This window comes from Carassius auratus, unplaced genomic scaffold (assembly GCF_003368295.1).
Source record: "Carassius auratus strain Wakin unplaced genomic scaffold, ASM336829v1 scaf_tig00013577, whole genome shotgun sequence".
NCBI lineage: Eukaryota > Metazoa > Chordata > Actinopteri > Cypriniformes > Cyprinidae > Carassius > Carassius auratus.
In genome coordinates this window covers 1-15369 of record NW_020524415.1, presented here as the reverse complement: position 1 = coordinate 15369, position 15369 = coordinate 1, and the positions used below count along the sequence as shown (strand labels likewise).

At 36.4% G+C, this 15369-nt stretch overlaps 1 protein-coding gene and 1 pseudogene across 2 annotated transcripts; both read right to left on the bottom strand.

Moving 5' to 3' along the window:
• Positions 1 to 7183: 7183 nt before the first annotated feature.
• On the bottom strand, positions 7184 to 11529 carry LOC113074066 (leukemia-associated protein 7-like). Of its 2 annotated transcripts, XM_026246775.1 has the most exons (3): positions 11505 to 11529; positions 9041 to 9339; positions 7184 to 8245 (listed from the first exon to the last, which is right to left on the bottom strand). In XM_026246775.1, the coding sequence occupies exons 2-3, from the start codon at positions 9302 to 9304 to the stop codon at positions 8039 to 8041; spliced, it is 471 nt and encodes a 156-aa protein (XP_026102560.1). In that variant the 5' UTR covers positions 9305 to 9339; positions 11505 to 11529; the 3' UTR covers positions 7184 to 8038. The 2 variants fall into 2 exon arrangements, with proteins under 2 accessions (XP_026102560.1, XP_026102559.1); XM_026246774.1 differs by lacking the exon at positions 11505 to 11529 and having other exon boundaries at positions 9041 to 9415.
• A 598-nt stretch (positions 11530 to 12127) lies between these two features.
• On the bottom strand, positions 12128 to 14897 carry LOC113074065 (1-acyl-sn-glycerol-3-phosphate acyltransferase gamma-like; annotated as a pseudogene).
• Positions 14898 to 15369: the final 472 nt, after the last annotated feature.

The window sequence follows — 15369 nt, the reverse complement described above, 5'->3', positions numbered from 1 at the left end:
GGGATTGTTCACTGTTGTTGCTCTGACTTTGAGGACAAAAACATTCTTCAAAGTAACTTCCTTTGTGCTCTAAAGAAAAAAAAAAGTCATAAAGGTTTGGAATGATATGAGGGTGAATAAAATGTTGACCAATTTTTCATTTTTTGGGTGAAGTAGGCCTACTCCTTGAATATGTTAGCTGCACAATTCAATTACAAACTAATGAGTAACCATAACTGTCCTGAATGCAAAAGTCCCTAAAAACTGAAACAAAGCTGACTGTTAAAGTGTAAATGTGGGTGTGTTTTTTGTGGGTGTAAAGGAAGCTCTCACTCACCTCTGTCCTGAGGCTAACCCTCCCACTCACCCACCTCAGTAAGCATGACCCTAATTCAAACCATGTGCCTCCAAATTGAAAACATGGATTCAAAATGGAGTATTTGCTTTTTCACTGACTAATGTCTCCCAGGAGACACCTTCAGCCGGTCCGATTGTGTCAGAAAGAGGGGCAAGGGGCAATGTTGAGTGTTCATAAGCCTTCAGTTAAATGCTCTTGCATGAGCTTAATTGAACACAGCACTGCACGTACATGGAGTGTGTTAGAATCCGATCCAGGACCATTTCTGACGTGAAGGCTTAATTTCAGAGCAGTCACCTGAAAGCTGGTGTCCGCAATATAAACTGTGAGATAAATTATCTTCGGACATTTGTTGAGCCTGCGGGTGTCTGGTGTGTGTGTGTGTGTGTGTATGAGACAAGCAGGGAGTGATTTGAGTTATAACACCCAAACCCTAAGAAAATAATCCAAAAAGAGGATTGCTGTAACCTGATTTGCTTTCTTTACACAGCAATGGTCGAAAGAGGTGGGAAAGGAAAGTCATGGGTGTAAAAGCAGAACTTTGAACAGCATATGATAAACTTTACATTAGTAAGATTGGTATTCCAACACGTCTTGCATTACTTCTATTAAGACAGTGACTGCCAATGAAGGATGGTTTCTTACTCTGTCGGTACAAAAGTTGTCACTGGGCTGGTACCTTTTCAAAAGGTACTATTGTACAATTTAGGTATTAATATGTACTTTCAAGGGGTGCCAATGACAGCTTTTGTACCTTTTTCCTGAGAGTGTAATGGCATCTAATGTTGCCTTAAAACCTTTAACATTCATGGAAACTTTCCATTCCACAAAAGGTTTTTCATAGTGGAAAAGGTTTCTTTTAATTTCAAAAATGTTCTCCACACCATAGAAAAAGGTGATCTCTGAAAGGTTCTTTGGGGAACCAAAATGTTTCTTCTATTAATTTTTAAATGGTTCTTCCTTTATTTTAAAGAGTAAAAGCCATTCGGCAAACAAAAATCCATGCAAAAATATCTGAATTTTTTTTTTTTTATTAGATCCCTGGAAACTTTTCAAACCCTTCACAGGTGCTGAGCTTAAATTTAGTCTGTGGTTCAAAACAAGAGTTTACAGTCATAGCCTCTGGATTGTGGTCAGATTAGTCAGACAGTGATGCATCTTGTAACCAGAATGAGGTTTATTGATGATGAACCCAGTTCTGAAGGCTCAATTTAAAGCAAGACACATGAACAATCAGAAATAAAGAGATTCTGTGAAGGTTAATTGACTTATGAGCAACTGATTGAAAGCTTGATTTGATACCTCAGATTCACATTCCCAAGGTGATGCCATGGCAGTCACAGAATGACCTCAGCACTGCATTACATCATATTGTCAAGCAGAGAAAAGGGTTCTTCCCTACGCTTGAGTCACGCTTATAATGAATCTCAGTTGTGCAACTATGACTATGTGTCACTCTTTTTGCATTGGCACTGCTTTTATAATGCAAATATGAAACCAATCACACACACACACAAGAAAAACTGTTGTTAATGTGTGACCCTGCACAGATGGAGTCAAGTCGGGGGCAAATAACTCTGAAAGCAGTTAAGACACGATTTCATCCTGATCCCAATTGAAAAAAAAAAAGAGATCAGAGTTCAGAATATCCATTGAAAAAACTATTAACCCCTAAAATTAAATTCAATTTAAATTTCAAAAACTGGCTCATATTCAAAACCAGGAGTTTTGAACCTTTACCTCCTATTCAGACTGTCAGCCAGTTTGGGGATCCTCAGTATTAAAAAAAATTACAAGCGTTAAGTAACATTATAGAATCATTACTTAGGAAGTTAAAGATTTGTTAATAGTTAGAAATTTCATGAGAAAAAGAGAAAGCGAAAGTTCTCTGTATTTTACAACGGTTGAAAACTCAGGCTTTAGACTTTAGTCATTTTAATGGTTCCTTAAAACAATAACAAAAAAAGTACTGTAGCCACAAATCCCTCATTAAAACATTTAAAGAAGTGTTGTGATGACCCTCTGTGACTACAAGCGCAATAGTGGCCATCAGTTTCCTGTTTTCTCATAATGACTGACTTACTCACAAAAGAGTCAGAGGCCATTCTGATGGGAAATGAGCCGTAGTAATGGAAAGGTTACTATCACACAAGTTTCAGAGAAAAATACAATGTGCTTTGAAATGAAGGTAAAACTTAAATTCACAATGCAAGTGTTATGCTCTTTTTTAAAAAATTGTCTGACATCAAAAGAGAACCATATATTCAACTCAAGACAGTATAGATTTTAAATTTAGTCTCAATCACTCAGTAAGGACTAGTTACTGTATAGGTTCCAAAATTGCTTTGGGGTTACTTTTCTGAAACAGGTAAACTTTCCAGAAAATGGAGTAAATTGATCAACTTTCTAGAAATTGGAGGAAAATATGTGTCTGCTAATTTTTTTATTTTTTATTTTTGGGCGGGGTACGTGGGCACACACACACACACACACACACACACACACACACACACACACAGTGTGTATCTATCTATCTATCTATCTATCTATCTATCTATCTATCTATCTATGTATATATATATATATATATATATATATATATATATATATATATATATATATATATATATATATATATATATATATATATATACATTACTATGAAGATATGATCTATTAGAATTTACATAATATGTAATAGATATGGAAACCGGAGGCCAAAGCGTACTTTACAGAAAAATGGTTATTTATGGAAAGAAGGTTCTTTGCTGACACGACTACAAAGAACCAGAGAAGAACCATTAATGTTAATAGTGCAGAGAGACTGATGGTAATTATGTTAATAGAATTGCTTAAGGGATCAAACTTACGGCATCTGTTTCGTAAACATGATTTTATGTGACACTTACTGTGAAACACAGCTAAAAAATTAGATTAGAAATTGAACATTATAGGCTCTCCTAAACGGTCCTATTCAGCTTCGATGAAAACATCAAGCAGGGTCTGTTCTAAGTAAAAGACACTGTACAATTATTAACAGATGCTAAATTATTAATACTTAGAATCAACAAGAGGAATCTACAATTAAAGTATGTCTTTACTACACCTGAGGAAGAATTAAGTACAATATATATCAGTAAGGTTCAAAGTTAGTTAAGTACTAAATATAAGGGAGACATCACTTTCTTAAAAAAATAAAATAATATTCATCACACATCACACATCTCAAACCCACCAAACCCACCAGTCACGAAGATTGTGGTGGCTTCATTCAAGCCCCGTTCATTTCAGCAGGAGGCCGTGATCGTGAGGTCCCACCACACCCTTCACAGCTTATTTCAAGATTCCCAGAACTAAAAATAACTCTATTAATTCTGTTTCTTTAGTAGAGGGAGCATCTGGAAGGCTGAACGTGGGCACCCGGGTTTGATAAGATCACTCACGGATGCGTCACCCTCCCTCTGATTGGATAATGAATCATACATTGAGAGTGAAGCGTGCGGGAAAGCCCCGCAGTGAAACACAGTGGAGGTTCTATTCAGTGTGAGATTGAGCCCCGGAGATAGACGTCTAGGGGCCAGGGCCACCACACACACACACACACACACACACACACACACACACACACACACACAGTGCTGGAGAGTAAGGGGTCATCATCCACCACCCACTCGCAGGGAGAGGTTTCACACACTCTCTCTCTCACACACACACACACACACACATTTCCAGTCAGTCCCCACACTCCCATGACCACCCCAGAGTCCTCATCTGGCTCTGCATCAGAGGAAAAAAATAAAGAGCGGAGAGATGAATAGAAAGAAAAAGATGAGAGAATGACATGACCCCACAGGAATATACACATCGTGTCTGCTATAAGACAGGCCATGAGAAAACAGAGGGGAAAGTGGAAGCAAAAAAATGTAGATAAAGAATTTAAGATCACAATGTCACAATGGCTGCTAACTCTAAGGATTTAAATCCATTCCAATGGTTTTATGCTAGTTTAAAAACACCTATGTCCTAAATTTGGATAATTTATAAATGATGAAAAATCATTTAGCCTATTTGTTGTACACTCTCAGAAATAAAAAAGTTACAAAAGCTGCCAAGGCTGGTACAAAAGGTACAAAATTGGAGCATTTAGGTACTAATATACACCCCATAGGGATGACTAAGGTACAGAGGTGTACCTTTTGAAAAGGTACTGCCCCAGTGACAGCTTTTATACCTTTATTTTTCTACCTGAGAGAAGTGTAGTGTAGCTGCTAATAAATATAAACATATAATGATATATATTTTAAACCAGTTAAAAGGCTAGAATTTGAACAATTAAACGTGTAGTAATTTCAGTAATAATGCAAGATTTTATTTCATTTTTTTCATTGTTGATATTTAATAAATTGTTCACATTTTTAAAAAATCCATATACTGTTTATATACTACCTACCTTCCAAATGTTCGGGGCCTGTAAGATGTGTGAGTGTGTTGGAAAGACATAATGCTCAGCAAGACTGCATTTATCTGATCAGAAAATATAGTCAAACAATTATATTCTGAAATATTATTACAATTTAACTGTTTCCATTTTAATATTTCTTGCTAAATTTTCAGCATCATTACTCCAGTCTTCAGTGTCACATGATCCTTCAGAAATCATGATTTAATGCTCAAAAAACATTTCTCATTATGTTGAAAACAGTTGTGCTACTTAATACTTTTGGGGAACTAATAAATTTTTTAGGAAGAGAACGTTTAAAACAACAATGTTGATTTCAAATAGAAAACCAAATTTAGTTTTTTTATAGAACTTTTTCTTTTAACCAAGTAGTCATAAACCGTACTATATGTCCAGCGGCTTTAGGTCTGTAAGTTTATTTTAATATTTTGCATCATTAGTTTTTTTACATTGTTGATATATCATCAATTGTTTAAATATTTTTCTTTTCGAAAAACATTAATAAAATAAAATAAAATAAAATAAAAATAATGAAATGCAATTTAATGGCAGCTTTCCATAGGGACAAATTGCCCTGCTATATCTTTCTTCTTCTTCTTCTTCTTTTTTTTTTTTTGTGGGCAACAATGGTAGAAATGTTAAATAGGTTGCCAAGATAGATTTAGCCTTTAATAGATTTAGCCTAAGACTTTAATGTATATGCCTATACAGAATTTTTTTCTTCTTTTCTAAATAAACCCACTCTCAGATATATTCACAAGATTAAAAATGTGACAACTAGCCTTAGTTTCACCTATAGATCATTTTTGGGTTTGTTTTTAAATAAAACGTATAAACTCCATTTTGCAGATTTGAGGATGCACTCTTTTGATATTGTGAAAAAGTCCAAATGTAAGGCAATCAAGCACAAGTCAGGAGACATACATTTAAGAATTAAATATTGACATCAACAAAAAAACAACAGTGTGGGTAAAAGAGAGACAAAGACAGACAGATATGGACCCCCAACAATGCCTGGTCTTTTCCTCTGGTCTTCTTCTCACACAACACTCATCCTTTTACTCATCTGTCTGGGTCTGCTCTTGCCATGTCCCAGGAAGTGACATAATACCCCAGCCATCCATCCTGCTAGACACTGTCTGCATTCGCAGCACTGGCTTCTCATTGGCCTGTCAAGAGCCCACAGTGGTCCAACCCAGACCTCCACGAGCCTGGGGTTACTGAGTTCAGTCGGTCTTGTGGAAGTAGATGCTAAACAACAGCAAACAACAACGTCATAAAGCTCCAGCCTCAGGACACAAAATGTCAAACACACTCGATTTGTGAAGGGCCGCAAGAAAGAATCAAGGTGCAGTTCCAGATGATGCAACTTATCTATAATGTTCCAGGGGGGAAATACTCTGAAAGAAACTAAATACTTTTGACAAGTTTCTAGTTTGCAGTGGTAGCCTATCTTAATTTGCTAAAAGCTGTTTATTTACAAACACTGCTCTGCAGTTTAAGTGGTTAGACACTTTTTTTCTTCTTTTTTTAAATGGCAGGAAAACCCTACAGGGGTTTCCAACATTTAAGGATATTACAAGGTAAAATGAGAGGTTTGAAGTTTTAACTGACTCAGCTGTTTCTGATTCAGTTTTAAATGGTCATCAACACTTCCTCCGTTGGATGGTAAATCTTAAATCTGGAAAACATTTGCTAGTGTTATTACTGGAGTAAAATGATCTTCGCAGCTTCACACATAATCAGTCAATTTAATATATGAATCAGATGACACGTGATGCCGTCTAATGAGTCCTCCATTCCAGTGTTTTTGTGTCAGTTGTGTTCTGTGACGTCACTGAACACATAACATTAGTGCATGGCGCCCTCTACTGTTCAGACTTGATATAGCAGTCTCAGAAAGACTTTATTCTCTTATGTCCAAACTGTGTGTATTTTTTTTTTACTGGGATTACTGATACATTAAATGAACCAACCACAATATAAGAAGTGCATCTTCTCCAATAAAACAATAGTTACTAACTAATGAGGGAAAGGATTCGTTTTTTTTTCCTGATTTTATGTATTTTAGGACTGTTATAATCTATTAATAATTATTTGAAATGCTTTAAAATACATCACATAATTAAAATAAGTCACCGTCCTAGATTTTTACAGGTTTACCAGCTTGACCTTTCTAAATGTACATTACGTAACAAAATAGTTCTTCTATTACAAGTAATACGAGATTGCTTAGAAATGTTTTCTTTTAATTTGACTGCTTTTTAACTGTTCTAGACCACAAAGCTTCCAAATACTTAGTCTTATGTTTCATAATTTAAAACCTAACCGCTTTCTTTTTGTGAAACATTTAGCTTTTTCTGTTTTTAAAATAAACACCACTTTACTTGATATTTTGTTATTTTAATGTGTTCACATACATACATTTACAATTTTGACATAATTCTCCAGTAGTTTTTTGGGCCAGAGCATCACTGTTCATTCACATTAGACCCCAAAAAACACTTGAATTATCTTCAGAGAGTGAAGCGATAGATGTTTCTATTAGTAAAAAGCTGGTTTGGTGCACCATCTAGTGACAAGAAAGGATTCTACAAATGCTACAGTATCATTGGCAAACACAGCCAATATATAATATATACAGTGTATATTAATTTCAGAATGCTCAAACCAGCAATAAAAGAGTCATAGCTTAAATTCATAATCAGTTATTCAGTGTCAACTGTGTTTGTTCTAACACTGAAAAGGATTCCATTTGGAACATAGTTACACTGCAATGTCATAACGTTGGAATACACATAAACAAATGCATATTTTCACACACCCTCCCCTGCCCAATACACTCCTTAACTCTTTCATCTCAGCAGGTGACAAAGGCCTGTCCTGAGGTGTGACAGCCATCCAACCAGCTGAGCTGAGAGTGAATCCATCACCATCAGCTGTTAGACTTGTTTTACCCGTTAGTCAGCTGAGCACAGATGCATGATACTGGTATGTGTCGAGAGAATGTTGTCCTTGGGCTTTAGTACTGACTCAGGCAGAACAATACATTTGAAGCAAACTCTATAGGCAGCTTTCATGGCAAAACAGACAACACCTTCGATCAGAATATGAAGCATCATCATACTTATCAAAAATTACAGATTATTCACAGATAGCTCATGGCTCAAAAAAAAGGTAGTGTCTCGATTCATATCTGCTCCTGAGGTAGTTCCTTAGAATACACAAAGTGATACTGATCTTCAGATTTCTGGGAAGGAGTTAAAAAGCTCCCTCAGTCTGTGAGTGGTCTCGGCGGATGAGAGGTTGTTTAACTCTCGCACATATGCCAGCAGGTTACCCACAATGAGCCGAAGACAGTCCCGAAGTTCCCTCAAGTCTCTGTTCGAGCGAGAACCGCCTTCTGCAATAGCCATTCTCAAGCATATGTTCTTCAAGTCAACACTGTCCTGAAAGAGAGGACACAAATGGGAAAAATTACAAAAAGAGATCTTATAAATAGAATCACAAGCTAACCAGGGCAAATAAGTTTGGCATCCACATGCAGAACTGGTCAGATGTTGAATATTTATAAATTACAATAAGTGACCCTTGACCACAACACCAGCCATTTGCAGCATGAGCAATTGATTGTATGGGTATAAATGATTTATTTTTCCTTTATGCCAAAAATCATTAGAATATTAAGTGAAGATCATGTTCCATGAAGGTATTTTGTAAATTTCCTACGACAAATATAAAAAAACTTGCATAGTGTGCATTGCTAAGAACTTAATTTGGACAACTTTAAAGGGGATTTTCTCAATATTTTGATTATTTTTTATTATTCAACTTTCAGATGATGTGTAAATCTCAATTTAAACCCTTACAATTGGTTTTGTGGTTCAGGGTCACATTTATTAGTGTCATTTTGTGTGTACATGGCTCTATGGCTATAGATGGCTGAATTAAACTGGTTAGTAAGCAGACAGCACGCGTGAGAACTCTTGTTTACAAAGCATCCCATCATACACCTGCAGAGCAGGAATCTAGACAAAAGACTGGCTACTTTGAAGCTTAAACAGAAAACATTTTCCCTTTGACATTATCTGATTTCCACACTCCCATCTGAGTTGTTCAATGGTTTAAACAGCGTTTAGTATTAAATTAAAATGTTTTTTTATTCAACTATTTGGTATGGCGTGACAATGTGAGTCGATGCAACACAAACATTACAGTCTAGGCTCTTATCAAAGGCATCTTACCTTATGCTTGAGCAAACTCCTTCCGTAAGATACATCTTTTATGAAATCTTCCTCTAAAGCGATGAGTTGCGCGAGTATCTCGAGCAGACGCGCGAGGCAGCTCTCTCTCGCTCTCTCCGCGATGGTCTTCAGTCTGCGGGGCTGCTTCACCAAATCACCGGTGCACGGACCCTCGCCATCTCGATTGCCGGTTGTCGCGTGAGCTCGTAGGTCATTCAGAATATTTAAGGCATCGATCTGATGTGTTAAAGAGGAGAGCCCCATGTCTGGCACCCGATCGGCAGCCTTGAGCAGAGTCACTGTTGACAGATAAAGAGATACAACGTGACAAATGACCGGTTTTAAATGTTTTTGCTGTAGCATACAGTTTCAGTGCTTCAGCGACTTCCTCATTGTTTGTGTTTAGAGTGGATGAGCGCTGGCTTACACATGCAAATGTTACCTGATAGTCCTGCCCTATATCGAGATGCTCAGGAAAAGCGGTTAAATGAACTGAAGGTATACAGTGTTTCACACCAACTGAGGTGTGAACTCAATAACCAGAAACAATTAGCATTTTAAACCCTTAATTTGTCCCAGTCAAATCAGGCTTGTTAAACAGTAGTTTTTTTTCTCTTCCCAACAGCACATTTGGTGAATGTATTAATGATCTCATGGCTCTTGATACTATTATTTTGTGCAATATTTTTGCTATTCTGCAAAAACAAAATAACAGAACAATGGGAAAAAAGAACAAAAACAGATGACCTCATGCAACCGATGTCACATTGGTTGCATGATTCCCTAAAAGAGGTCCCAGCTGACACTGTTTTTAACAGGCAGAGCTGACATTTCGCAACACAAATACTCGAATCTGAGATTTTAACAGAAATGAAAGTACTCAGCAGCATTTCTTTGATGGAAAATGTCAAAAGGTCTCACAAATACACTATAAAAATGACATTCACATGTCATTTTAACAGTAAAAACGCTACAGTAACCTGTTAAATGGTTGACGGTAATTTCCTGTAAAATTTACAGGGAATAACCGTAAACCGATGTTCCCAGAATTCTCTGCATTGCATTTCAAATTTTGTTTGAATTTGATGGTTTTTTTTCTTATCTGTTATGTTATTAGGGTTGTATAATATAATGTTGTTAAATTAATGTTTATTGCTTATTTCAGTTTAATGAGTCTCACCATGATGGTGATTAGTGTTTGTGTGAATGACACCGTGCACCTTCTATGTATATTATTATTTACAAGCTGCTCGTAGTTTCAGTACTTCAATAAGTTGGTATATTAACATCATATCAGCTAAATTACGGTATTAAACTAAATATAATTCTGGCAACCACAGATGCAGTTTTTTTTAACGTATATTTTACGGATTTGTTTTTACAGTATACACTCACGATGGGTTTCCATGTTATATGGGGACATTCTATAGGTGTAATGGTTTTTATCCTGCACAAATCACCCCTACCCTCTCCTTACAGGAAACTGTGTGCATTTTTAGATTTTACAAAAACTTCATACGTTAGATTAAAAAAATGTAACGTGTTTGGATTTTGGAAATTTCCATCTTTGTGGGGATATTTTGTCCCATAACAAAGTTTACCGGGACCCCCCACAGACACACACACACACACAAGTCATCAAAACGTAGTCTTTCTGGAAAAATTCAGGCATTTAAGCATAAGCCCACATATCAAGTTTTGGAAGAAATAAATACAAAACATTTGACTGTTGGTTAATAGTTTATATACTTACAACCCAAAAAGTTTCTCAGTTCTATTCATTAGGTGTTATCAGTTAATACAGCTTTCATTATATTCATATATAAAATGCCCATCCCTACAGACAACCGGGTTATTCATTGAATGAAATGAAACAACTCCAGTTTCAATCAGACATTGAATGCTTTAATTGATCTGAAATAAGATACAAAAAAAGTTGTGGTTTTAACACACTACATTTTAGTTCTACTCGACCTCCATTCACATACAGCTTTTTTGAGGAGGGATTTGAAAGCAAGTCAGAAACACTCTCAATAATATTTAGCTCTGTTCCAAAGCCCACCACTTAGTCTGTGCTCTAAGAACTGAATCTTGTCATTTCTATACTACAGTATACAGTAGCAACATTTATAATAAGACCATAACAGCACCAGAGTACTAGAACTGATCTTGGCTCGGAGTCCTACCCTGTCTGTAGTGGTCTTATCTACAATCACAGATCCCAGATCACCCATACACATTACATGGATTAGTTTTTTCACAGTATCATCTCATGAAAAAAAAAGAAATATACTGTGGGAATCACTGCTTTTTGTGAAAATAATAAATTCAGTCTCTTAGAAATAACTTGTTCAAATAAAAATACATTAACTCAATATTCCTTCAAACCAGGTTTGGGTAAAAAGTAAATTGTGCAGTAATATTTTAGTTGAATGAACTTTGGTCTTTGACCTAAATTACAAACCTCACACCCGCTACACTCATGTCACCAAATCTCCAAATCCACGTCGCTGCTTCTGAAGCTTTTTCACACGAACTCTATCTGTGATCTACACATGATTTCGGGGGTCAGCAAACCTGCACAATATGAGAGAATCACAACCACACTGGACTTTCCAAGCGTACACCATTCAAAGCTGCACTGATCTGTTGCCGTTAAGGCTTGCATTATTAGTTTCCTGTTTTGCCATGAAAAAGTACCAAGTTGCACATTGAAAAATAATGGGTGACATAAAGACAGACTTGATTTAAACGAAGTGCAAAGTTGCGGAATTCAGATGGATTTGAGTCAAGAAGAAACTTCTAGAGTTTATTTACAAACCATTAGTGTCATTACTTCACACTCAACAAGTTTCACACTCTTTCTTTATTGATAAAACTCATCGTTTTCTTCTTGGGTCATTCAGCTACTCTCACTCTTCTTCCCCTGTATTTAGTTCAGGAGATCAGGCAATTGAATCATTTTTTGCCTTACATTTTTGACAAAACTGCTCACCTAACTAAAGAGATGCTCTAGGTGAACTACACTGGTAGAAAACATTTTAGGGCTTATTCAGCATAGCCAGTAATACAATGGTGATGCAGTGGGTCAAGACACCATTGTGAAAAGGTTGCAAAAATGGGAGTACAGGAGTTACAGTAGACATGCTTTTTCTTGCTCAGTCCATATCTATTACCATCAAGTTGGTCACATTGAACAGTTTTCACTCCAGCTGCAACAGACCAACGATCTACAACAGTTCATTTGTTGGGCAGGGGCTGTGTCGTGACCATCATTGCTGATTGGCTGGGCTGTTTTGTCTTCCTCAAACGCTGCACGCTCCGCTGACCTGTGACGTGAAATCCTGATCGCAGTGACTCTGTGTGGTTTGGGTGAAGATCAAAGAGGATCGCTGTGAAAGAAACAACTACTGAAATTGCAGATGCAGTGAAGGAAGTGTTACAAAACATTTAATGGAGGACTTTGACAAAAAAAGTGGGCTTGTTTGGGGGAAAAAGGTGGGTCTTATCAAATTAAAGGGTGGGGCTAAACAAGGAGGGACTAGTCACTGATAGGGTGATTGGTATCAGCGGTTGGTCTCTCTGGTTCATCTCATCTTTCTCTGGCGGAGAAAGATGAGCGTTTCGTCATTGATCCATAGCTGATGAGTGTTTCTTCTCTCTATTTCCCATTTAGTTGGTTCATAAAAATTATCATAATGTTTATATACTAGCGTATTAAGTTAAATCTAGAATTATATCCCTATACACCTCCCAATGCTGAGATTTTAATATTTCATTCGCATTTTTTCTCTTTTTTTTTGTAAAAAGAAGGTAACTGCACACAGGGCAGCTTTGAGCCTGAGGCTGGACTGCAGGGTGAGCGATACAAGTGGCCACACGGTGTTGACACTTTAAAAATGTTTAGTTCTCCTTCTTGGCCTCTATATTGCCGTAGCTGGATCCTGTCTTCTTCACTTCTGTTACACCGATGAGCCGGCGAACTGCTACAGAAGCTGCAGAGAAAGAAACAGTGACAGCGAAGTCACATCAGTGGCCGGATAATGATATATAACTCATGAGATCTAAACAATTGTGCAGGAAATTGTATCAAATCTGCACATTTTTTGTTTTAATCGTATGCTCTAATGAATAGGGTATAATTCAACTCTTGCTCTTAACAAATGCAGTTTACTTTCATGTTTCCCACACATTAAATTGTAAAGCTATTTACTGGTTAAAGGTATTTCTTTAAATAGTAAATAGCTTTTAGTTTGTGCCATAGTCAAACATGGCAAAATCCTCCAATCAATGAATTGTAGGGAGAGAAGGTAGAGAATATATATGATTGTAGGATTATTATATATATATATATATATTATATATAATATATATATATATATATTATATATATTATATATATATATATATAATATATTATATATATATAATATATATATATATATATATTATAATCCTACAATCATCAAAACACTAATAAACACTGATGAATCAATTATTGCTAAGACAGAAGCAAACAATATTTATAATTTACTAGAAAGGGACAATTTAGATAGTTTTAATTGTTATTTATTGAAGTATTACTTCAAACTAGTGGTGCAAGATAATCTTGGTAACAACACAAAAATCATGGTTTTCAGCTAGCAGTTTTCAGTGCTAAACTACTGCCCAAAAACATCATTTAGCGCTTCTTAATGGCATGATCTGTTTTATGCATACAACATAGATAAGTGGATGCACTTTAACCATGAACAAAAATGATGCTAAAGCAATATGTAAATTTTTTTTAACATATTTTTTTTGCACTTTATCCTGAGAATATTACACTCTGAACAGCAGACAGAGTTCAATTACCAAAACTTTATTTTCATTATTTTTGTTTAGTTTTGTTTCAGCTCATAAAAAAAAAAAAAAAAAAAAAAGACCATTTTGTAATTTTAAAATGTACACAACCACGCAGATCTCTACACTAATGATACGGAAAAACAACCCTTGTAATCTATAATTCAGTCTTATGAATAAGCTACAAAAAACCACTACAAGAGAATACATGAATAAAACAACGACTGACCGACAACGAGGAAGATCATAAAGCCAATGATGAGGAGGGGAGAACCGCTGACAAAGACATCCCAGGCAAAGTTAATAAGTGGAGAGAGCAGGAGAGTAGCCCAAAACAGGAAGTTCAGCAGTGTCCAAACTCGACGTTTGGTTTGATGGTGGGACCAGGGTAACGGCCTTCTTTCTCATAGTGTTCTTGTAACGCATCCTTGAACGACAGAGACGTGATGAATTGCAGCGCACATTAAATGCAATGAATCAGACGCAAAATAAAACAATAACATCTGAACTCAAAAAACACAGTTCAAATAGAGCCTGAGCTTCATACTTTCTCTTGGTAGAGCTTGTGTTAACCAGATAGCACACTCCTTCTCATCATCAGGAATCTCCTCCACAGGAAAGCGCCTGCAGAGACAACAGTGAGGTCAGAGAAGCATGACACACTCCAGTAGAGGGCGCTGTCACGCATGCAGCACAGCAGAAGAGGAACAGATCCTCTTCGTTACAACCTTAATCCAAATATTTAAGGAGATTTCAAGTCAGCAATAAGACACAACCCTCAAAAGCTTGTGACTGAGAACTTGGACACTCACACTCGTTTATCATAATATATCCTTAAATTCAAATCTCACGTCAGATTTTAGAATTAAAGCAGCTAATGAGAATCAGGAAGACTTCAGCTCCGTGGCTCACCTGATGCTCATGTCTGCTTTGTATTTCTTGCCGTTAACGATGCCCAGCAGGGTCGGGTTCTGCTTGTCTTTGAAGTTCAGCGTGACATCATACACCGCTTTCACTGTTCAAACAGAACGAATACATTTTGATGTCACGGAATGAAATGTTTGAATGTTCCAAAAATACAGCGTATAGAACTTTGATGGATAGTTCACTCAAAAACGAAACTTCTGTCTTCGTTTACTCATTCTGATGTCATTCAGCCTCGCGCTTTTGTTTATGCAACGGAAGTCAATTGCTACTCAAGCTACCGAGATTCTTCAGAACATCTGTATTTATGTTCCAATGAAGAAAGTCATACGGGTTTAACTTCATGAGGGTGAGTTAAATAATAACAGTACATAACTTTCATTTTTGGTGAACTATCCTCACAAATAGCCATCATATAAATCAAAATACTGTAAATAAAGTGTCATGGAGAGTCGCATGCCAGTTTTGCAGATCTTTTGAACCTTTCTGAAGCTTGAAACTCCCTATTCACTATAATTGAATGGACAAAGTGACCAATAAATTCTTGAAAATATCTTCTAATG